The 26,457-nt window shown below is 40.9% G+C and overlaps 1 protein-coding gene across 17 annotated transcripts in view; it reads right to left on the reverse strand.

Moving 5' to 3' along the window:
* Positions 1-26,457, reverse strand: part of dlg3 (discs, large homolog 3 (Drosophila)) — an 80,488-nt gene that overhangs the window by 33,313 nt on the left and 20,718 nt on the right. For 7 of the 17 annotated variants that reach the window (XM_012917665.4, XM_076875035.1, XM_012917664.4 and 4 more), the window contains exon 1: positions 23,706-24,852. The exons of 2 other annotated variants lie outside the window; for them this stretch is intronic. In XM_012917665.4, the coding sequence (XP_012773119.1) occupies positions 23,706-24,071 (366 nt within the window). In that variant the 5' untranslated portion in view covers positions 24,072-24,852. Of the gene's footprint in view, positions 1-23,705; positions 24,854-26,457 lie in introns of those variants that run through there. 8 more of the 17 variants (XM_012917668.4, XM_004545642.4, XM_024805153.2 and 5 more) reach the window with 3 other exon arrangements.

Raw genomic sequence — 26,457 nt, forward strand, 5'->3', positions numbered from 1 at the left:
TGTTATCTGCACAGCCATTGTATAAATATCCCGTTCTAGCACATCCCAAAGATGATCTACTGGACTGAGATCTGATGGCTAAAAGCGGTTATCAGTAGATTGGTGCATAATTGTGGTTGTAAAGTGGTGGATATGGCCACAACAATACGTAGGTAGGCTGTGGTGTTTAGATAACTCAGTTGTTATTGAGGGGCCCAAAGAATACCCACCACCAACAACCTAAACTGTTGATACAAGGGACAATGGATCCACGCTTTTATATTGACTGAACCTAATTCTGAAACTGCCACATTAAGTGCAGCAGAAATAGTCCACTTTTGGTGACTTGTTGCCTTAGTACTTTAAGACTGTGGCCTTCTTCTGCTACAAGATGAGACGTGTATTCAGATATGCTCTTCTGCATTTCTTGGTTGTAAAAACTGGTTATTTTAGTTGCTGTTGCCTTCCTAACACCTCGAAGCAGTCTCCTCTGACCTCTGGGATCAACAAGGTATTGTTGATTGCCCGAGAACTGCTACTCACTGGATATTTTCTCTTTTTACAGACTGTTTTCTGCAAATCTTAGAGATGGTTGTGGAGAAAAATACCAGTAGATCAGCGGTTTCTGAAATGCTCTGGCTCCAAAAAGCATGCCATGTTCAAGTAACGTAAATCACCTTTCTCCCTCATTCTGATGATCACTTTAAACTTTAAAAGGTCGTCCTAACCATACCTACATGCCTAAATGCACTGGGTTTATGGGTTGATAGTTGCGGTGTAGATATTTGTGGTGATGAGCAGTTGAACAGGTGTACCAAGTGAAGTGGCAGGTGAGTGTACATCATGCTAATAAAGACATTTACTGTAAGATGTTAATCTACTTGAACAGCATTAAACAAGCCTCTGATTCAGGGTTTTCAATCAAGCTGCTTGTGGCTGCAACACATCTGTGTCTACAAAACAGTGGCTTGACACACACTCTTGACAAAAGAGTTCATCCTTTGATCAAAAGCGCCTTGCAAGATATGCATAATTTCATTCACACTTCTCAGTGTCAAGTTCCCTGGTAATGAAGGTAGGTCTCCAGACAAAGAGGAGCTGTAGTTTTAACCTGCTCCACTCAGTAATGATGTGCTATGACTCTGGACAGCTGTGGCCCTCCTCCTCCTCGTCCTCCCTCCCAGTCAGCACAATTGGGCCGTCGCTGTTATCTGCATATGGACTAACAGATGCTCACGTCTGTGCTTGTGTTTGCACATTTCTCATGAACGGCTTGAACTTTCCCTTCCCTTCATCTTAGACCCCAACTCAACAGAAGATTTTGGTGGTGAAAGCATGTTTTATGTCAGTGGCAGTCTACTGTGAATGAAAACCATGAAACCGCAGTTGACGAAACACAGCCTGGGGGCACCTCGGGGGAATACACTGGCTACTGTTGTCCCTTGGTGACTGACAGACTAAGCTACTGAATCCACTACTGAGACCACATGTGAACACACCTGTTACAGTATGCCTCCAGTGCTTATCGTAAGTAACACAGAAAACTAATGCTTCCCGAGGGGATCACCAAACCTACAACTCCGGCTGAAAGACAATAAACCTATCAGTGGTAAAAAATACAGCAGCATTATCCTGGCCTGGGATTGCTGCGTAATCCCTCTATCTGAATCTCGCATAACAAGCAAACAAAAAGGAATAATGGAAGATAATCTCACCCCGAGTTTGTTTAACATTTAGCAATTTACCCAGGTAACTTGGATTGGACTGGATTACTGCCCCGCCTCCCCCTGTGGACAACCTGCTCTCACCTCTATGCTAACCTCACGCACAGGAAACAAAACAGCTGGTTAAAGAAATCCGACCATAAAAGAGGATTAAAATACATAGCAGAGGTAGCATATAGCACTACCTGTGCTGTAATAGCCCCTTTAGAAGAACGACGTCTTACAGTATCTGGATTTTCCTACTGTGAGATGTAAGTTGAAAATCACACAAGTGAAGCGAAAATTCTGACTTTCTATGTCTATGCCTCTCCAAACACTCAGTGAGTCTCCTTGACACTGTAAAATCCACTCAATGTCTGAATTTTGCAGAAGAAATTTACATGGCAGCCACATTGGAGTTTTGTCTCGATCTATTATTTGGATAATTACATCCAATCCACGGGCATCTGCGTGTACACCTGGTACAATAAGCACTCTAATTATCACAATTCTTCCCACATGGGCAGTGTATTTTGTGTTTTTTTGTTAATAAACATCATTCTCCAGGTAAAAAGGAAACAACGGCATGACTGGTTTATTTTAATAATTTTTGTCGAAAAGCGGAACTTGCTAGTCGTAAGAGGTCATGTGAGGTGACCTTTTAACTTCCCGGGCAGATTGTTTTTTAATAATGTGCCCACAGCAGATGGCATTCACAGCTGGCTGGGGTCCAATCACATCGCAAGCCAGTTGATCTGATCACAGAGCTTTCAGTGAGCATTTGTACCTTTCATTTAAAAGTGCTTTTTCTCATCTAGAAAAGACACTTTGACGGTGGTCACATTAGAGTCGGGTTTCAACAAAAGCTCATTAAGGTGTATGAGTACGACTGCAAAGGACTTTTAACTCCAGACTTTAATCATTTATACAAACAGTTGCTGTTCTTTACATGTGTCCATTTACAGTGGTAAGTTCAGGCTGAAGCTTTAGCACAATCCTGCAGGGACACCCATACAAACAAGCTGCGATATGGACACAAAGACCTAATGCGCACACGAGGACAATAAGTCCAGACTGCCTCCCCAGCATGAGCTCCTTCCAACAAGTCCACACTGACCACCGGGAGCGATGATCGCCACAGTGCTTTCTTTCTCTCGCTCCCGAGGTTCATCTGTTCATGATGGTTTCCTATTCACCGATCTATCATCTTACTCTTCTGTCAGTTGCGACTGTGGCATCTGTCTCTTGTCTCTCAGCATCACAGAGCTTGTGTATCATGTTCTGGTGGCACTGCACCACACAGCACTCAACTTGGCTGCAGACCCTCAGGACAGCAAAGCTACACAGACTCCCAGTGAACCTTGGCAAGTGCAGGGCACAGGCTTCATCCAAATTGTTAAATAATCAATGTGTTCCCATGGTAACCAGCGCTCGCACAGCATTGGCTTAGCCACCTCCCCTTGCTCCACCTCTCAGGGCTCTCGCTGTTACCTCACTGCAGTTTATGTGGCTCTGTGCTCACACATGCCCGGCCATAGGCTGGATGTGCCTGACTGCCTTTTCTACACACACACAAGCACATACACACCGCAGAGCCCACACACCGATTTAAGTGAATACCACAGCTTATAATTTACATGTCTATAAAGATGTGAACCCTCACCATTTAAGGCACAAATCCATTAGAAGGAATATTCTTTTTATTCTGACTATGCATACGTTTAATAGCACGCAGGCAGGCGAGTACTGAAAGGGAAAGGTTCCTTGTACAGGGTTAGATGAGATAATTGAAAACACAATAATATTGCAACAAATATGTTTATCAGTACAGCATTAACTGCTTGACTAGCACAAACTTGTCTAAAATTAACAATTTACTGTTTTATAGGTGATTTTCTTTACAGTTTTTACAGCTTTTTACTTTTTATTACTTCCTAAGATGAGTTAAAAGGCTACTGAGGGATAGTCATATCTACTGTACAAGCCTGAATAGTACAAATAAGCCACTCCAATACGAGCAGCAAAATGAGTCTAAACAGGTTTGCACATAGCCTCTCTTTAACATATAATTACTACTGTGGTAAACAAATGGCAAAAAAACATAACAAATATCAACAAATCTAATTTTAAATGTGTTGGTGAAGCTTGCATAACATATACGCAGGCAGCTGCCTCTGTTCAAAATAATCCAAAACCTTAGGAAGGTTTGACTGTCAGCATTACATTCTGTGCTTTTAAACCCTCATCTTCGTCATAGGTAGAGGGGGGAAAAAGACGGAGAGGCTTCAGCATGTGCACGGTGACAGCATGCTGACAGGGCAATAACCCTTTCCTCCTTAGCAAACATTTCCATATCAGTTCTGCTCTCACCAAGGCACGCTGACATGAGAGCTCAGTCTCCAGTGGTGAAATATGACAGTCAGCCCTGCTCAGACGATGCGCCCAGTCATTTAAATGCTTCAGCCGATGCTGAAGGAAGCTCTTCCCAGGCCTGAAGTCAGCGCTAATAGCAGATAGGAGAACAAGGTATGCTGTGACGTGCTTACGTTATCTAAAAAAGTAGATGCCTCTAGCTGTGCTGCGTTTGTTTTCTAGCAGAATGAGAGATGCAGTTGGTGCTGCTGCTCTGATCCTTCGGCTCTTATTGGCTTCTCGTAGGCCACGCTGCAGTCTAATCAATACCTGCTCAATTACCATGCGCCCAACATCTCATTCACGCTGTATCCCCTGTGCAAGCGGGAAGAGGGAGGGCGAGAAGCCAGGTGAGAGAAGAAGCATCTGAGAAGGCTGAACAGATGACAGCGAGAGATGTTTTACTTGCAGATGCTGTCAAAACTCAATGTCAGGGACAAAGGCGGAATAACGAGATGTAATAAAGAAAATCCCACAGCGGTAAAGGTCAACTGTTCCAGCTATCCCTTTACAACGGTAGCTGAATCCAGCCATTCATTTCAATAGGGAAATTAATTAGTTCGCACATAAAACAGACCAATTAAAGCTCAAAGTTTTCTGATTTGATGGCTGTGATTGAGCATTTTGACTATGTTGCCCCCCCCCTGCTTCCAAACCCTCCCAACACACACCTATGAAGGATGGACACACATCTATGAAACTATAATTAATAGCCCGTCACAGCTGTCAGCAGCACTCCCTCCTCATCTTTATGTAATATTACAAAAGCATGCTCTGGCTTACCTCTCTGCCATGCTGAGCAGCTTCAAATGAGAGCTGGCTAGTTTGACCTTCACAAGTAGCAGCCACTAGGTAGAAGTACTGAGTGTAACGAATATTCATAACAATGTTGCTCAAGAAGGCTTTCTACAACTGATCGGGTTTGAACTTGACTGCACCTCGCTCTGTGTGCTTGTGACAGTACATCTGGCATGTAGCAAGCGTGGATTCTGACACGACAAAGTGGGAAAAGAGCAGGTTGTAAATAATAACATTAATAGTGGCTGACATTGCTCACGCTGGCTCACGGTGACAATGTCATGGCTTACTGGCACACTTGAATACAGCTGAACTTCTATTAATGTTATTACAGTGTAGTTAGACAGACCTGTGCTTTTCCAAGTGGGGTGGGTGATATTTCAGTATTATCTTTTTTCAAAAGCAACATGTTTCCACTAATGTCTTTGATTCAAACCTTTGACTTTGATTGTAGTGGAAACTAATGCAACTGAGTTATGGAGAATTTTTTCATCAATCTGCCACACAACCGAGACACCAGCAAATCCATAGACCACACTAATTTTAAGACTCCACCTTAATTATGATGTCAAACATTCTCCTATGAAGTTTTGTGACTGCATCTTGAATGCTTGTAATGCTTTCATAATAAAAAAAACCCAGTCAAAAAACTCAAAACCACAGTAGATTTCTCTATTTTTCCATCACAGATGCACAGAGACAAACAAATGGCCTTAATAATATCATGACTTTAGCCGTTCTTTATATTCTAATATCAGTACTGCTGTGGTCTGTGTGTTTTTGGAAAAATGACAAAGCAACAAAGCAGTTGCTGCAGGTGATTATCTAAATCAAGGATCTAAACCCTCAGGGCGTTATAAATAAAGAAAACTTGAAACATTTTTTGCAATCTACAGATAATAAGGTACAGAATAAACCAACAGAAAAAACCAAGAACATTTAACAGCAGAAATGTTGAGAACGATTATTTTTAAATACATTAAATATTCGTTTTTCATTTATACATTGCAAAAAATGGGCCTGATTGTCCAGTTTAGAAACAATCAATAAACGGATTCAACTGACTGACTCAGTATCCTAACCATGTCGTTATTCTTTGCTTTTAAAGACCATACAATACATACATTCCTGCAACATATAAAGCTGCACGACAAATGATGCATCGGTGTCAGCCCTGTGACTGAGTCATCCCTGCTTTTCAGATGTTGCTGCTAATAAGTGGTAACAGCATTACAGGTGCTCTTGGAAACAGCCAACCGCTGTGCTAAAGATGGGTAATGAAAAACTTAGAAACAATAATCATCACAGATTTTTTAGCAGATACATGTACTGGGAAAATTACTAAACTGCTAATTCAAATTAGTCACTGGTCTCACAACCAGCACCACCGAGTCAATGTCACAGAAAAACAGCTCCAATGGAAACTACCACATGTGCTGTGGTGAGGCTTCACAGTGACAGGAGTCTAATAGTCATCAGCATAATCCTGCCTGCGCAGGTCACTGTAGCATGTTAGCGCTCTGCTTTTGACTGGTTATCCTGAAAAAGCCTCTGAATTTATTTCCCTCCGATGGTTTGGATTTGTAGCTCAGGACTAGCTACAGCGCACAGCTACAACCAACTGAGTGCTGCCATTTTCAAGCTTTTATGGGTTTACTACTCAGCTGCTCTGATGTGAAATATTCTTAGTTTTCATTTTTGGTTTACTTTGCATGTGCCAAGTTACTAAGATACATCTTCAGCAAATAACTAAAAATGTGGACTTTTTTTTTTCAGTGGAGGAAACAAGCTTCCATGGAGGAAACACCCAGGCAGGATGAGGTGAGATATTTCACAATGCGAGTGCAAACACTTAAGAAAATATCCAGAAATGAGCTCTAAATAAATTAGCTAAATAAGATCTTATAAGTCTAATATCATATGAATATTTAGGTCAGTTGTTTTACTTAAAGATTTATTTTTAGTCTGTTATGCCTTTATCAGGCAGCAAATGTAACAGTAACAGAGAGATGGGACGATGGGCAGAGAAGGTGGATGAGCAGTTACCAGCCTCCAGCAGGTGAACATGCAATAGTTTTACATGAAGGTTTTTGTATGAACTAATGTGGCAATAAAATGATTTTAACTGTGAGTTTCAAGTGTGTTAGCAGATGGATTTTTAGTCATGGATAGAGCTGCATTAGCTGTTTCTAGTTGTAGCTTCAAATTTACCAAAAACACAGCTGTTTATATACTAAGAAACTAAGATTTTCATCAGTCTTAAGTCTATCCTGACATCTCAAATGTACTAAAGACATGAAATCTCACAGAAGTATCATACTGAAAATCAAAGCGATCCTCATCAAAATAAATAAACACTACGAGTAGCAAACAACACTGTTTTTTAATGCTCTGTTTTCACTTTTGTCACCTTTCCTTACTTCTTTCCAGTGAACCCCAGACCACAATCTTCTGAGCTGCATTTAAACCAATCCAATTTTAGACTTTTTTTCCTTTAAATGGGAACATTGCAACTGTGATTCTGCTTCATGGTCCTAACAGTATTGCAAACACGATCCTTAAACCCCTTAAGTGCATGTTATTGCAAGAAAAGAGATTAGCTTTCTTTAATTTCCTTTACCTGCTTTTGACTACACACGATTTTGCTCACGCAGTCCTACCTTTCATCAAATCTGCTAGAATATTTTGGACCAAATGGCCGCTGCAGCTGTTCAGGCAGCGCTCGTTCACAAATCAAAATCATGATACAGTGATAAAACTATAGAGAGCAAATACAGAGTCCTTAGCGATCTACTGTAAAATAATATAGTGAAAATAACAAGCCTAACTTTGGCCTAAAGGCCAATAAAAACCATTCGTCCCCATCTCTCAGGAGCCGAGGCCTGTCTCAACACAGCGGCAGAGATCCTCCTGTCATGGTTGAGGTTTCATGATTTTCTATAAGCTCCACTTGGGAACGCCCACATGCACACAAATCTCCATTCACTACCCGTGCCTGAGTTTTGGCTCACAATAAGTGTAGGTGTTGAAAGTGATGAAGAATTACAGTAAGTAGGACACAAGCGAGGCAACAAATACAAGAGCTGCGCCTCTAGTTTCCCTCTGATAGTTATGAATACATGAGCACATTTATCCATATGCTGATGTATTTAGCGCCAAACAGCAGAGGGGAATAAAAGCAGGGCATTGTTTTAAACGTTTGTAGCACTTTGGTGATTGCCAAATCAATCTGCCTCCTGTCGAGGGTCCAGATTGCCTATTTTTCACTGCCCACCTTGGGCTGCGTTCAGGCAATACACACTGTCCCCTAAAGAATGGGTTTCAGCCAAGAGCAGAGCAGCCATATTACTGGACTGGAGAGATGACACACTGATCTGAAAACATGCAAACCTTTTATTTCTCTGACACAAAAACCCCCACTGTATACCAGCTGGCTGCTGAAACACAACAACTGATTTAATAGATGGAATATGATAGCAAAATATATGGGCTGCAGACATTAAATAAATAAAAGGAATTGATTAAAATATCTTTATCATGTTTTCTGTCAAACGTGAAGATGCATGCTTAGCTTCAAGACTATAAATAGAGAGAATAAGCCCGTTGGACTCTTTACAAATAAAGGTATGAGAGTAAACTACCTCCCAAGATGTCACCACACCCTGCTGAGAAAATCCCCCTGTGAAACCACAACTCACTGATTTGCGACTTCAGTTTTAATGCAGACGACGCAAGCAAGATTTAATATATTAATTTAATTTTTACCTCTAGGACAAGCCAGTGCAGATGCATCAGAGATATTATGAGGTCAAAGAATTCCGAGTAGAAATGCACACAAGACTTTTGGGAATGCCAGAGATGTTGATGGTCCCTCCCTTCCCCTCAAAAAGCCAATCACCATGTAGCACTGATGCATGTGCTCGGTTTCTTTGCATAAACAGGAGCTGTAGCTTTCGGGTCGTAAGATGAAGCCAGCTTTAAACCAGCATTCTATTCGAAGGCCACCAGATGGCGATAGCTGTGGCTGCAAAAAGGTTTCGGGTTCTATAGAAGTCTTTCTAACTTGACCTCTGTAACCACTTTCCTGATGACTCACTCATTCATTCATTTTGGGTTATACTGAATGAAAACTTAAAGTTGTTTTGTAAATCTAGGTATATGTGTAATATGAATTAGCATAACAGTTGCTTAGGGCTTCTGGTGGGTTTAGGTAAAGAAGCTGACTGTGTTGGCTGAGGTGGAAAAAAAAATAACCCTTATTTTTGGGCAAATTGTTTGTAATCACATTTGACTGGTAACTCTACACTCTACACTGACCATCCATTTAGATAGATTTCTCTTGCTAGCCTAAACTTAATACCTGGAGGTGTTTTCAAGATGGCTTTGTATGAGTCCACCTAACCCAAAAACTCTTGGCTCCAGCTTCTTAAATGTAAGCACAGTAAATCTGTGAGCTTTGGACTGCTGGTCAAATCATTTGCATCATCATAGAAAGGCACAGCTCATTTCTCATTTTGAAAGGCTAAAAGAACGACTAGTTTGACACTAAATGTTAATGCGGTGTGAATGACGGGCTGAATTTCTTGAAAATCCCAAATTCTGGCAGAATGTACTGATGTTGCGTCATTCCTGTCAATCACACTGTCCCTCCCCTCCCCTCCCACATTCCCACCTGCTGAGATATTCTAGAGAACATATGCAGGGCTTGGATTTGGCTGATTACATAATTGCACATTTTAATGGTGAGTATTAATCCACAGTGGCCCATATTGGGTTTTATAAGCAGGCTGATTGGGACCCGCTGGCTCTCAGAAAGCAGGGGCAGTCGGACAATGAAGCTCTGGGCTGGAAGAGCGCTTTACAGTAGAGCTGAGGACCACTACTGTGTTCCATAATGCTATTCACCACATAGCAACTGCACATTTTTATACTGCATTTTAGTCACAGCATCATCAGCATCAGAGACATATTTTTCTGCATATAAAGAAACGATTTGCATCCTGACTGCTACAGCCGTGTGGTTGAGGGAAAAATTGTCTTGGAAAACAAGCAGGCTTTGGTCGCCTGCGTATCAACATTGCAGCCTGTGGTAATTAGCTAGCTGAGCAGCAAAGCTGCTGTGCAGCTCTGACTGAGCCTGCACCATGGCAACACACAGGGCTGTGTCTGAGCACAGGCTCCTCTCTGCTTTCCTCTCCTCCCCCTTCTTTCCTCTTCTTGTTTATTTATTTATATTTTACTAGCTCATCCCTTTCTTTTACGCCAAAAACTCTCATTTCTTCATCTCTTTCTTCCTGCTTCCCATCCTTTCCTCTCTGCCCATCTCTATTCCTAATCACCCTCCCCTGCCTACCGTCCCCTGTTGCATCATCACACAACATAAAAGACACTCGGTGGTTCACATACAGGGAGGGCTCGGCGCTGCTGCTTTCCTCGACATTCTGAATGCGGGGTGGTGAATTTTTCTGACATATGGCAATCAGTATCGTGTCTTCCTGCTAAATTCCATGTTCATCTATGCTGGATTACACACAGTGTGCATTTTAAACATATTTAACAACAACATTTCTGTCAGCTGATCGAATGCAAAATGTTCATGCTGAACAAACTGCTGAAAAAAATAAGAATTGTTGTTAATATACAATTGAGTAGATTTAGGCTAAATGCTAGATTTAAAATGTGTATATGTGGTAATTAACAGTACCTATAGGCACAGCTGTAACCTCTATACCAGCTGTTCCTTCCTGTGTCTATTTTTATGCTAAAATAAACCAAGGGTGGGATAGACTTCAGCTTCTGGTTACAGTTTCACACTGAAATGGCGTACAGTAGGCTTTGACTTATAGTTTCTCTTGTTTGGTGGCTTTGTCATAAATGTTATCAAATCAGATAGCAAGTATACAAACTTCATTGGTTTAAATAGGCAGTACATGCAGTGAAAGTTTGTTACTTTTGCCAGTGCTGACCGAAGCCCTAAACTTAGCGTTCACACCACAGAGACTGTTACAGCGGGACTAAACACTTTCCTGATGAGTTTCTGGGCTCAGTTCTTACTTTCATGTTTTACTAAGTAAAACAGATGCAAGTCCATTTTTAATGTTATGATCATTTTAAGAGTCTGAACATGGTTGAAACCCTGACGTCATCTCCCCAGTCAAAACTGATCACCGTACAATGAGAAAGGCTGAACTGTAGAGAACCGTCTCTTAAAAACTGATCAGATAAATAATATAGATCTGGTTATTGCCAATTAGTTCACCAGAATGAATTTTAAACGTGTGTGGTTGCAAATTTGTGTCACTGCTCAGATGTGGTCGTTCTCCTCATCATTTTTAATCCAGAAACTTTCCAGAAAAAGAAAATTGTTCATCTACCTTTATTCTAATCAGTAAAGCAAACATAGAGACACAGACTTATCTTACTAGAAAATCAAACGTCGCCCAGGTGATGTTTAAGATGTGCCTCAAACATGGTTCGACTTTCATTTTGGAACTATTTTATAAGCATGATTTATTCAACACTGAAATGTTTCTTGGTCTATCTAGGATAGGAAGACTTTTCAGTCACTGAGCAGTAGCCACTGAGGCTGTGGCTGTAGCATCTATGATTAGCATCCTGCATACAAAGGCAAATCAAGATTTATAAAGTGTCAAAGTGTTATGCTCTGTGCACACAACCCTGCAGTTAAAGACTACAAAGAAAAGTCATCCAGTCAAGTTTTGCCCATCTGACCCTGTTACACCTGGAAAAGCACAGTTTTGTGAAAAAAGGCAGTTTGCACCTTTGAAAGTGTTGATAAGACACCTTCCACACTGGTAATAAAGAGATCTGAATGATTTCTAGCTGCTATGCTTAAACATTAAACATAAATGTTTCCTTTGTTCTCTCCTTGCATGCCTCAGCTCGTGTTGCTTCAGCTTAAAGTCAACAAAAATGTCGGAGGCAGATCTTTTAAGCGGCTGCTTATGATCATTTCTATATAATGTTTACAGAGTTTTGGTAGAGTGAAGCATCTGTTTCAAGGTTTTCGTTTTTTTAAGAGCATTTGGGGAATTCAGAAAAAGCTGGGAGCTGGGAGAGTAGTAGTGGGAAGTTTTATCGAACGCCTCACCTGGGCGAGTGATTTCAGGTTCAAGTTTAAAATGAATGCAGCAGATACTTAACTTTACTATCAAATAATTGTTGTAAGCATTAAGCTGCCATGCTATGCTACTGGCTGCGACTCGTGTAACAAGTCAGTTTTTTAGAGAAGAAAGAAAGCTGAATTATTTTGGAAAATCCACTCGGCGTTTTGCTCTACTTATCTCGTGGTCTAGGAACACCTTTTCTGCAACTTAAAGATTTCCTTTGAGAACTCTGATACACCATGTGATCATTGTCCCTTTAATTGAGAATCTTGAGTCTAACTGATAAGGACATAAGTAAGTAAAATGTATTTATATAGCACTTTTCACTGATAAAAATCACCCAGATCTATGTGATCAGACTGACATGAGAGTATTTTTGCTGCTAATACTAAAATGAGAAAATGTGGATGGCTAGCTCCTCCAGGAAAACAAGAAACCTAAACATTTATACGGGTTGATTCCCCCAACAGGATTAGCATGTGTTCCAATGGTGAGAATCAATGTTTCATTAAGCTACTGTGCATCTGTTTGACTAATAGGTACAGGTACCTACCTAAATCGCTTTAATCTGGGCAAGTAAAGACAATGATATGTGGTAGAGTTTGTATTTGGTATGTAATTTGGTATGTACTAGAAGAGCACGGCAGATATGATAAGTGTCACGGGACAAACAAAAAATAAACTCTAAATCTTCTAACGGCAGTATAATAACAAGTGACTCATTTTTTCCCGTCTCTGTGATTTAGATGTGTCTGTCTGTTTTTCCAAAATTGATGTAGATAGAAATGATTTTCCCTTATGAAAATAATATTATTATATAATATAATAATTTGTATATACAACAGACAGAGGCCTGGATAATGCTGGCTGTCAGCTTGGTGGGTGGAAACAGGAAGCCCATGTGATATAAAAATATGCTGTATGTTCATGTAACAGGAAGCTGCAGATGCCCCATGCAGGTTCTGGGGCTTGGAGAGAACCTTCTGCTCCGCATGTTCCTTCAACATACAGACATATTAAATAGGAGAAGAATATACATGGTTCTTGTAACATGTCGGCGGCCAACACCAGAGCAGCCTCAGTGCTTCTTGGCATTGAACATCATGTTTTCATTTACATCTTCTGCCACAGGTGTCCAAAGCTTTGGCAAAGGCTATGACACATGGGCCATTTTCATCTCGGACTAGACCACTCACATCAGGAGAGACATTTTTTACTGTAGGATAAGGATGACTACTCTGAATAACTTTGTATAAAACTGCAGTGACCACTTCGTCTAAGCACCGGTTTATGTTTGCCACTGTGGGAATACATCGCATGGATGGCAAAAGTGGCATCACATCCACTGGCGCAAAATGGACGAGCCTGAGGCAAGACCACACCGCCCGTATGGGCATTTATATGACACACGTGTGCAGGAGCACAGGGATTCCCAGATGGCACAGAACTCATGTAGGGAGATTTCTGCAACACTGCTGCAGAAGACTGCAAATGGATAAAAGCGCCATAATGGTGAGTATAAATGCATGTGGCTGTGTGATGATGTCACATCGACAAGGCAAGGGACCAATGCAGGGAGCATAAATGTAATTTTGGCAGCAAAACTAAGCCACTGGACTGCCTCACTGGGTCAAGGTTTCTAATTCCACCTTTATTTGTCAACCTTCTGTATATTCTTATATGCAAATCAGTAAACAATGCAAAGAATCACATATGAGCCATCTATTCATAGTCTGAGTGTCTAACAAAAATTTTCCTTAAAAAGCTCTAAAATAGTTTATTAATATAGCTTTAAAACTGCTATATTGTGGGGTTTCTTTTATAAAACATATAAAAAGCCTGGACACATTTATCAGGGTTATTAAATGATTCATGTGGAATAAGGAGGCTGAGAATTAGCTGCCTTTGAGGGCAACGAGACCTGAAAGAAAAAAAAAATAAGCCATTAAAAGGTTTATTAAAGGATTTTCTACAACTTGTTTCTTATTTTAGGCCATTGTTTACATTAGCTTACATTAATTTGTAAGATATGGGTTAAAATATATAGCTTTTGTTTTTGTTTTCACTTAATATTGAAATTATATCACTTTAGATAAATGCGTTTGGGATTGCTCAGGCTTGTCTTCTCTTCTCATCAGAAAATGGTATCAAAAACATGGCATTTGCTACTTAACAAAGATCTTGTTATTACTTTTGTACTGCAAAGTCATCCAAATTTAATCAATAAATGGCTAAATTTAAGGTCGTACCCCGTGCAGCAATGCATACAAATATCACCGGCCTAATCATGCTGCTGCACAGGTCTGGAGATGCTGCTGCATCTTCTCCGAACACTGCTCGTCACCCCAAGATGAAACCTTGTGATGTATGAAAAAAGAAAAAGCGGAGGAGGCGAAGGGCAGTGGGAGACAGGAGGGGGATGATAGAAATGAAGAACACTGAACAACAACACAGCACACACACACACGCACACACACACACACACACACACACACAAATGAGAGGCCAGACCAAATGGCTGAAGGGCTGCTTGGATAATGCATTAGACAGAGATGGCACTCAGAGCAGCTACACATGGTAAGAAATGCACTGCTTTGCCAAATGTCCTCCACACACACACACACACACACACACACACACACACACACACACACACACGCACAAACACACGCGCGTGTGTGCACGTCGGTGTAACTAGAAAATGGAACACAGACGCAAAAAAGTCTTCATTATTCTGTATGATGAAATCATGAATTCTCATCACTAAGTAAAGCTCAGAGAATTTCCTGTAGAACAGAATTTTAACTACTTGGTCATCAGCTCTTAGTATTATAATTAGTTATACCATCGGAGATCCATATATACCATGCATACATAAAGGCAAGGCGAACACTAAAACGTGGAATGAAAGCAAAAATATCCCTTTGTAGATTACTATGAATGAGTGAGAACCAAATCAGTGAAAGTAACCCTACTGCTATTATATCCTTCCTGAAAACTCTAGCAAATACTAGACAACCTACTTAACTGGTTAAAGAACCTTTTAGGAAGTGCCCATTGAAGGAATTCATGCTGAATTAGATGAATTTTAAATTTTGAGCCAAGCCAAGAATTGCAACTCAGTTGCTCCTTTGCGACAAGCAGACACGTACACATCTGAAATATGAGCACTAAAGCTGATTCATATACATCTGCCCATTTACTTAATCTTCATTATTTAGTTAAAGATTTCCATTTAGGCAACACTTCATTTCTCAGCTTATTTCGCAACAGGAAAAAGTTGCTCTTTTAAACAGATGGCATTAGATTTCCTTCCGTTTCCTTTGTGCTCCATCGTGCAATGTAGAGTCATATTTACAACTATGTTTTCTTGTATATCAGAAATACTCTCTCCAGTTAGTAATGCCAAGTCTTTCCCTTCTGTCATAATGTATCGTGTGAAAATGCTGAGTACTAAACTAAACATGACTTGAAGATATATACAAGTAAAAGCTTATTTAGACAGGTAGTGATTAAGCCCTTGGAGCCACAAGAGGGCTTTTAATTTAAAAGGCTTGAGCAGGAAGTATGGGTATCATTAGGAGCGTCTCAAAAACTGCAAAACAGAAGTGTAGGAAAATAATTAGGAGACTGAAACAAAGTTCCTTCTGCAAAAGAACCTTAGGTTTGGCATGACTAAGCTGCTGTAGGTACACATTTATTTATTTTTTCACAGAAAATGCTAATCCTGATTATACTAGCACTTATTTTAAAGTATTCTTTTATAACTATTCAGTAGTTACATCCTGTTTCATTGGTTGGACAACTCAGGATTTTGTGTACCTTATTGTAAAGTGTTACCAAAATAACAGCCGATATGGCGGTTGAATAAAAGCAATAAAAGCACAAGCGTTGTTGAAAGCACCCACACACCCCCACAAAAATGAAGAGGAGTCAGAAGGCTTAGGGACTAGCTCTTCACTGATATTGATTGGATATACACGTATTTCATGTATTGCAGCATGTGGGTGATGGAACTGGTGTACTTTGCTTAGGATGTTAGCACATTCTTACTAAAAGGAGTCTAGCATCACGGGGGGGAAAAAAGGCTTTTATATCTGTACATACGATCTATCACAACGTTTGATTCTTTTAATAAACAACTACAGGGGTACAGGATCACCAAAATCTCATTCCATCAAAAGGCCCGCATCCCTCGCTCCATCGCTGATTCAGACGTCCAGTCTGCCCTGCACAGCGCAGCACAGTCGCATTTCTAGGCCAGTCTCTACTGTGATCAGCAAAAACCCCTTAAATAAAACAAAACAGGCAAGCAAACAAACAAATAGCACTCCCCTCCCTTCTCTTTTCTCTTCTGCTCTCCTCCCCAGCTGGCAGCGAGTGCCAGAGAGGGGAATGGGCGAGCTGATACGGGGCTGAGCCCTGGCAGGGCCTCTGACAATGACCATATGGATCACAGGGGCACGACAGCCTCGGCTTCCAGCAGGACACACACCTCCACACACAGGATCTGCCGCTTCGGGCTACTGCACCTGTAACGCTACACTAAAGCCTCTACATACATCACATAGCTGTAGAGGGGTTGCGCTAATGAGTAAACCACTTGATGAGCTTAAATCTGTGTTGGCAGAAGACACAAGAAATTTCTCTGATTCCAGCGTTTCACACTGAACCTCCATTATGAAAGAGTATGAGCTGATTCAGCTTGGTAACGCAGCAAACGGGGGAAAAAAGAAAAAACAACAACAACCGAGTAGAGGCTTTTAAGAGAGGTGTGGATTAAACACAGTTCAGCTTTTGGGTCACAGGTATAGCCGCGCTATATCACAGGTCTTCAGCTCCTATAATGGTGGCTGGCTTGTCAAAGTCTCCACAATTTGCTGACGTCAATGTCTGACTAGCCATTTCTCCGACGCTCTGTGCTTACCCTCTTTAACAGCATAAAAAAAAAGCTAACTTTTGTCAAAGTGCACATAAATATTGCAGTACGCCTTGTTTCCCTTGTAATGTAGTGCATTTCCCATGGTTCACTGTTCTCTCTTTACCCTCACACCGCATGGGTACAGAACACTGTGTTTTTGGGAAAAGGTTGGGGGTGTGTGCTTATAGTCTATGTGTATATAGTTATATGAAACAGTCTGTCTGTTACAGCCTGTAGCAGCGTTTTTAATCCATTGTTTTCAATCCAGTGGAAAGATCAGTGTAAACTGTCAAATACCACAGCTGCAAGTACAAAAGAATAGTAACCAAACATCTATGCACCATTTCAGTAGCAGAAACATGTTCATCGACATTTTTTTCTCCTATCCTATGTTGTCATGCTGCCAAGTGAGCATGCCAGGGTGAAATATTAAGACACTAAAACACCGCTAAGAGGCAGCAGCTGCTGCTCCTTGAAATGTGCAACAAAGTGAAAAGCTTGGTGCAACAAATCGTGGACCTGGAATGCTGAATTTGCACGTTTGTATCGCAGTTTTCAATATACTGGATGATAACACACAATAACATCCTTGAGCAATGTCACGCAGTGCCTTAACATGTTGGAACATCGTAGCAGTTCCGAGATTATGAAGAAGCAATTTCTTTGTTCTACTTCTTGAGTTTTTACTTTGTAGGAAATTCTAGTGGTTTTTTTTATTGATTGCAAAACAAATAGAAATATAAAAAAATACAGTTGAGAAAAATCAGTCAATACTAATAGTTAAATTAACAATTTAGCTATCTGCCAATGCTGGCGCTTTTTGTTTGCATTGTTTTTGCTGTAGTTAATCTACCTTTTGGTCTGCGGAAGCACAGAATTCTTTATTTAGCTCCCTAGAAAACTATAAAAATATATGAAGCATAGCAATGATGTCAAACAACAGATACAGATTGGCGAGTACCACATTTTAAATGTGATCTTATTGGAAAATAAACTCAGCCAATAGGAAGCACTAAATCTTTCATATCTCATTTTGATTTCATATTTTTCGGTTTGGCTAGATGGTTTAATATACGCATTCACTTGCACTGAACTGATCGCTGTAATGCAGTAATTTGGGTAGGAAAATGTAAAACATTTCACCTCCTGCATGGTTAAAGCAGGCAAATCAGTTTGAGGAAAAAGGTTTTGAAACCTTCTACATTGATTACTCCAAATATGTGATTTAATTTTCACTTAACTCATGAGTGAGTGAGAATCTCCTTCCTACAAACATTTTTCTGCTCATCTGTATTTCAGGGATGCCTGATTGAACAGCCTTGCTCAGGTCATGCCAGTCTCCATTAGGTTAAAATAACCGATTTTTGTTATTTTAAAACATGAATTTTCTTCTTTGTGTGTTTCCTTGTGTTGGTCGTTGTCTCTGAGTCTCGGAGTTAGCAAAACAGCCCCAAACCATGGTGCCCCCTCTCCTGTAAGTCCAGGTGTTTTTTTCTTGTAGTGGACACATAAACAAATATAAAGTTGTAGGCATTTCTGCAGGTGTTTTAACGTTACTCTCGGGTTCTTTTTCACCGCTTTCACGCTTGCATGTTGTGCTCTTGGTGTGATCTTTGCAGGACGCCCACACTAGGGAAAGTAGCAAGAGCTCTGAATTTGCTCCATTTGTAGGCATGTAGATTTATGATGAACACTGAGTTATAGAAACACTTGTGTAGCTGTTGCAGCTGCCTGAATCTTAATGACTACCACACTGATAGCAACAAATAGTCTCAGGGTTTAGGTTAGGTTCTGGTTGACATCTACTCGTTTTTTGTTTTTTTTTTAAATCAGAAAAAACTGTAGTGCCAAAACGTATGAGAAATGTTCTAGGCTGTGAATATTTGTCTAATTTAGGTTGTGGCTAAGCCAAAACCCAATTCTTTTAAGCCACACCGCCAATCTCATCTCATTCAACAGCTGAGCTTTTGGGTTCACTTACTTTTCCAGCTTGGACTTTAAGTAATTACTCGATACAGTCGAGACAGAAACTGTGTAAGCGTTCTTCATTTAGCGCGTTAGTCCATAGTTAAGACTTACAAAAAGATCAGATCACATACATCCTGATAACTCTAAACTTTTTCCTGAAAAATGCAAGCTGTGACTCCAATTGTGTGACGTTACAATGAAAAGCAAACGCATTAAAAAAAAAAAAAAAAAACAACCAAAACTGAGCCCTTGTTTACAGCAGGTTCCGAAACGCTTCACAAGGTTAAAATGAACACAGGACCTGAGCTACACATTGAAAGATTTCAGAGAGTAATTACCAGTACACTATATCTGCCTGTTTCTGCCTCCTACTAAATTTAAAATGCTGCTTGGGGTGAGTGTGGGAGAGAGGGAGGAACAGGCTAGGAACGAAAGGTCTTCAGATGAAATGTTAATTCAACACTGACGCTAAAGAGCGATGTCTAAAAGCACTGACACTGTAGGGTGGCAGCAGACAAGCAAATAAGTGGGCTTTTATAATTTTATCGGTACATGATACTGATTCATAAGGGTTTAAACTATAAAACATAATAAAGCTTGGAATAAAACACAGAACACAAATGTTAAAACCTGGAAAACAATAAAAAATAGATACAGACTTGAATGAAGTCATCCAAAGTTGATGATGGCACTTTTTCTTACTAGGTTAGGAATGTGTTTCAGACTCAGATATCAGACCAGGAAAGATGCAAAACTACTTCTACTGCAAACCTTTTTCAAAAAGATTTGGGCCGTTGTGTAAAGTGTAAATAAAAATAGAATGATTCTCAAACATTTAAACCCTATATTTATTTGAAAGTAGTAGATGATAAGAGATAAAAAATGATCAATTTTGTTGTTTTCTGAAAAATATATATCTTTGGTTTGAATTTGATACCAGCAACATATTTATAAACAGCTGTATCATGGGTAATAAAAGACAAAACTCACATGTAAATTTGCTTAAAATTTCAGGTTATTAGATAAGAATTTTGAGTTGGGGGTCTCAACATAACTCAAGCATTAGACATAATAATATGAAATTGAGAAAATAACTTGAAATTTTAGGTTATTAATCCATTACTTTAAGAAAAGTACCAGAATTTTTTCTCTTACGGATGGCATTCTTTTTCCAATAGTAGAAAAAAGCTGAATTAAAATGTGAAATTTGTTTTGTAAATGATGGATGATGGAGAAAAGAGTGAATGCGTTTGATCAGTAAACATTTCAAAAATCAATACTGGTAATGGGGGGCATTAGGGCTAAAAGCTGGAGTAGTTTCCATATCCTTTAAGGCACCTTTAATGAAGAACAATATATACCAGCATTAGAGCATCTAATGCTGCCATCCAGCCATCCTTATTTTACCAAGACAATGTCAGACATTGTTATCACATGCTAGAGCAACATGGCTCTGTAGACTGCTATTATTCACCTTCTAGAGTTGTCTCAACCTCAACCTTTATAAATTTGCTTCTTGCATCATACTGAAAATAAGTTTGTATTTAAAATAAAAACAGACAAAAGAAAGTGCTGCAGTTTGAAATTCATGTTACCTTTGTACTAACTTCTAATGAAATATATAGTTTAAATTATAAGCAAATAATTGCAAAACGTCACAACTTTTAAGAACAGCTGTGTGTTAATTTTGTATAAAACTGGGCTGGAGACGATAACATCTCCTGCAGGTGCAATGATGAAAAATGCCATCCATCATGCATTAACATTCACACCAAATTTCTAAGGAAACACATGGACATAGTGAATGCTGTTTCATCCAGATTACACACTGCTTTTCTTTTTCCTAGACAAGCTCATAGATAAACCCCTCCTTGATCTGATGAGGAAAATTCCAAGCCTTAGACTAAGCCTTTCGAGATCACAGTTAGAGGATCCAGCTCAAGACCTCTGGACGTGGAGCACACGCAAATCCCATCCGTTAATGCTCTCTGGGTTGCTGTCACAATAATGGCAAATCAAATCAGACTGAACAAAATCTCATCAGACAGATGTAGAAACCAATGATACCGATAAATCAATGCGACTGTAAAAAGACGCACGAACACACACATGCACAAATTTCAGATTGAGGCCTGAAAGCTCCCAAGTCGTAATCACCTATGGGAGTGTTTGGCATGGAACGCCCACCACGTCTGTGCATTCATTTAAAATGCCACAACCACTACAGAGACATGTTATAAACAACAGGTCTGGCAAAGCGTTCTGGACTAAATCTTGATGCTAATAAATAAAGTAAAATCCAATTAATATTTAAAGCTAATCATAGCCACGGAGTTGGAGAACACACAAAGACAGATTGAAGCCCGCAGGGGGAAGAAGGAGCTTTCTGACTGATGCTCCCAGTAGACTGAGGTCTCTATTTTTCTCAGATTTAAATTCAAAAGCCCTTGTTTTAAAGAATGTTCTTATAATCCCAGCAGAAATCATCCATAATTAAACTAGCAAGCTCATGACAAAAGCAACACAATCATTCCCTAAATAGATGACAGAGGTGGGGTTGCCTGATCATTTCCTCACATATGCATGAAATGTTCATGGCTACAGGAGCCATTTAAAAATGTCAATGATCCAGCTATAAAAAGCCAGCTCATACAATTCTCAATGACTGTGCAAGGTTATTACTTTTCATGCTAGCATGCCCAAAACATGAGTTGTTATGAAAGCTATAAGCTACAAGGATGTTGGGCGTGTGTGTTACTGCCCTGCTCTCTCTGGCTGTGTTATAGGTAGTGGGGGAGGGGGAACGTTCACTTTTCCCTAGCTAGGATGAGCAACGGTGAGGAGGGCCAGGAGGGCGGGGGTTATGGTGGGTGTGCATTTCTACCCATGCTGTGCTATAGCTCGTTCATGGGATGGGAAGCGCATATATGTAGGCCATTCACATGCCTGTTTTAGGAGATGGAGGGACAGATGCTTGTCCACAGTGTCAGTGCCTCTCCTGCTTCTCTCTCTGACAGCACCACCAACTGCCTCCTCTTACATAATCCCCTCCCCCTTCTTCAGGGCTGCTGCCTGCATTTATTGGCTTATTTCTCTCTTTTTTAACCTTTGCATTTTTACCCCACTAACCCCCGCTGCATGCCCCATTCCCTGACTCATTATCCGCAATTCCGCTATTTTTATTCCAGTGAAGAAATGTAAGAAATGTAGACACTCGTATATTCAAGCCATGAATGCCGGGTTGGATACGCTTTTTTGCAGAGTTTTTATGCTGGTATGTATTCACACGACAGAACGAGAGAGCAGGGATCCTTCGAAAGGATAGCACAAGCCAGGATTCGACTGAGGGGTTTATCCATTAATGGTGCTGTTTCAACAGGATAAGATCACTACATGAATCACGATGCAGTCGAAAGAGATTTTTCATCAAGCAGATGCTAATTTGCTCCAGTTGTAAGTTGAATATTGAACAAATACGCTGGAAAACCAAGGGGTAACACTGACGGAGAGTAAAATTCTCCATGTAAGGAATAAATGCTTACATAATCACATCTGCTTTGAGCTTTCAAATGTGTGAAACATGAAATACGCATGACTGATCTGGATGTGGCTGTAATGGAATAGATTTAAATGGATCATGCACAAGACAGAGAGAATGTCCATTTTCTTTTTTTCGCCTCCTCAAAGCTAAAGCCTCTCCTCCATGTAGTAATCTGCTAATATCAACCAGGTTGCAGCTCATACGAGGGCTCAGCTCAGGAGGAGCTTTCTCCACTGTGCTGCTGAAATTTCAGCCTCCATTTTCTTCTCACCTTCCTCACTTCTTCCTATTCTTCTTCCAAAACCAGGCTCAGACACAACAGGGGGTGAAATACAAATAATGCAGTGGCTTCACTTGCCGCAAACACAGGACTGCACAGGCACATACTTATGCACAGCAAGATCCATTCCTTGAATCTCATGCTCACCGAGCAACCCTTCCCCCACCCAAGCTCAATCTCATGCTCACATACATGCACCTTCCTTAATTAAAGCCTGTGCTCCTGAAGCTATTCTGACCTTCCATCAACTGTGATTTACAAATACATGTAAATAAATGGAGGCAACAGACACAAAATGGTGCACATGTAAAGAGGCAGTTTCATTCACACTGTGCGACACATAAAACAGGCAGCATTTAGATTGCGTCTCATTCTCTGTTTGTATTACACAACACAGTCTATTGTGATGCTTTGAAGCACAATGGCCTGCAAAAAATACAGGGACTGGCATCAGAGATGGATTTCATCATCCCTTCCTCCACTCTAAGCTAATTAGACAAAATCTGTTTTTTACATCTAATTTCTTTGAGTCAGCTTGTAATGTCAGGGTTACCGACTAGAGGGCTAATTCACAATAATTGCAAACTGCCTCTCGGTGCTGCTTCCATGAATGAAAATGCACCATTTCTTTGGCCTGTGGTAACTGCATCAGCATAAGCCTTTGACGACACACACACTTGGTGTGTTAAACCTATAAGCATTAGTCATCTGCGCCCAATCCAAAAATGAAGATCATCTACATGCATGTGCCGTGAAGCTAGATCAGCTCTATTCTGCTCTACAATGTGAAATACACAAGCGACAATTAGGAAAGAGAGGGCTTGAGAAGAATACTAAATCTGAATTTTCTTCCTTAAACCGACAGCTTCAGCTGGCACATGATCATTTCTGTTTTACTATGGCAACAGCCCCTCTGATCTGCCTCGTCAGGTCCCACGAGCCTGAGCTATGTAACAGAGTGAGGAAGAGGAGTTACCTGGTCATACCACTCCCGGTTGGTGCAGGTGCACTCGGGCCACCATCCTCCTTGTCCACTGGAGTTGTTGCCATTTACTTTGGGGCCACCCTTGGATTGGCCCTTTGGGTTGGGGCCTCCAGGGCCCCCACCAGACATAACCTTGCCCTTACTTCTCCCTAAAGTGCCCCCTCCTCCTCCCATGCTTCCACCTCCCCCTGAGGCTGGAGGGGGTAAGGTCTGGCCTCCACCATACCCAGGTGGGTATCCATAGGGCTCGGCCTGCCAGTCTCCTCCATACGACGGGGCGTCCATCCTACGCAGGGCAGCCATACGGGTCACCTCATAACATTCTGGGCACTTGCAGCAGTGGTGGTGTTTGTGCATGCTGGCTGTGCTGGCTGGGCTGACGCTGAGATGAGCGGCGTGGCACTCTGTCTCTGCTGCCTCCTCAGATCTCACACAGCACGCTGTGATCGGCTCACAGAGCGCTAATGCCGATGGAAATAACACTAATCACAGGAATTTCTACAGATTTTCCCTTTTCGTCAAATCCTGTCACTCTCCAGTTTATTCCTTCCGGACGCAGAAAAAAAAACGGACTGAGAGGGATGGGAAGCAGCGACAGGAAAACAAAAATACAAAATGGGCACGTAGTCTTTGTCCTCTTGACGTTGAAGATCAAAGGAAATATTTAAAATATTGTATACCGCCACACAATCAGAGACCAGCCCTGATGATAGAAATTTCCTCTTGCTTCTCTTGGTTCACAGTGATACGCATATAAATTCATAGATATATAGATATTTTTTGTTTATATATCATATATATTTACACACACAAATACATATAAAAATATTAATATAAACAGACAAGCACAGATACAGATATGTACAAGGATAAATGTATATATATATAAATATCTATATGCGTGTGTACAAATATATATATATAGATATATAAACAATATGTATAAATAAATGATATCCGCAGATGAAAATCTTCAGTTAATTCTTGGTATCTTCCTGTTCTTGTCAAAATCTCACGGCTTTTTTTTTCCTCCTGCGTTGAAAATCGTTGTCTTTCGCTCTCTGTCTCTTTTCTCAGCCTGCAGAGAGGAGCTGAGCACTGGATTGCCTCTCAGCCAGCTTGCCCTAGATGTGGATTATTCAGAGGGATGTGAGCTAGCAAGAGCGAGATAGTGAGAGAGAGATATAGAGCAAGAGAGAAAGAGAGAGAGGGAAGCAGGAAGGGACGGAGGGGGTGGGGAGGGGGAGATATGTAGCAGCATCCCTCTAGCACCTCAGCCCTGACAGCCACAGCCAATCAACTTGCAGCGCCGCCATCAGCAGCAGCAGCAGCACCAACAGGACTGAGCGCTTCAGTAGCTGCTCTTAAAGGGACCGCAGCACCCAAATCTCGCTGCTTCCTGCCTTGAGTGAAAAGGCACTTCTTCCCTAATCAAAACACAATAAAACATTGTGTGTGTGTGTGTTTTTTTCCTCTTAATATTTTAAAGAGAAAAAGGTCAGGAAGTCATAGTCTGCAATCTGCCAATGCAGTACTCAGCCTCTGATCCGCAAATTCTGAGTCTAATCCATGTTTTCATCAGACCAATGCAGCTGAAATCCAACTTGCAATGAGCACCCCTGTCATTCTGATCACTGGTCATCTCCACGGTCATCCTTAGTTCAGCTGCAGCCTGAACAGCTTTCTTGTGCTAGTAATTGTCAACCTCAGGCTCTGTGTCACAGTACACATCTGTAAATACTCTTGCAGTGGAAGTAGGTGCAGGAGATGAAAATCCCTTTTCTCCTCAATATCATGGCTCTCAGCAGAGGATGCATTTGAATCACGTTGCATTACTTTAAAGCGTTCTTTCGTTTCAAAGCGGCACCGCTGTTGCATTATTTTAATGGCAAGTCCTGCGCGTGTGCAGGACTGGGTCAAAAATAAGCACGGCGAGGGAAAAAGTGCACTCCTGATGCCTCGTATAAGAACCATAGGGGAATTATTTCATGTTCACAATGATGACATCAACACATGTGTACGAAACCAACACGATTACACGCTCGGGCTTTCAAGTGGGTGGAGGAAGAGATTGAGAGTGAGAATGTGTGAGCGGAAAAAAAACCCCACTATATGGCTTTCATGTATCTGTGGCAGTTATATTTTCAGTAATGCGATAGGACTGCTTGTGAGCCATTTTAAATGCTTGTGAACTCGTGGGCTGATCACAGCTAGATACAAAACATCCTGACACTGAGGGTGAAGGGTTTTTTTAGTGAACTGAGAGGGAATGTAACAATGTCGCCATTAAAGCCCTGTATACATGCATTATTAATGAAATGTGACGGGGAACAGAGCTGGGTGTGTCTGCATGGGGGAGAGGGTATATTTATACATAGTCTGCATGTTACAGTGCATATATACATTAAAGCAAGAAGCCTTTAAAGTGTGTTGATAGACACCATATTGCCATATTGAAAATCTGACATATATAAATGCCTATCCGTGCAACCTTCCCGTTAAACTGAGCAGGACTTTGAGGGCAAACTGGATTGTGTTGCAGCCCTACCAGGAGGCACACACAGCAGGCTCAGGCTCACTTAATTACATGCAAGAGTAACTCACTTCATTATAATGATATCCTCTCACTCTAACCTGCAGAGATTTTCATTTTCAAGCAAAGAGCAAAAAGAGGCATTTTTAAACAGATGCTGGAAACCACTGTATGAGTTACATCGTAGGATGTGCAGCCACATATGCCGCT

Source organism: Maylandia zebra, linkage group LG2 (assembly GCF_041146795.1).
Source record: "Maylandia zebra isolate NMK-2024a linkage group LG2, Mzebra_GT3a, whole genome shotgun sequence".
Lineage (NCBI taxonomy): Eukaryota > Metazoa > Chordata > Actinopteri > Cichliformes > Cichlidae > Maylandia > Maylandia zebra.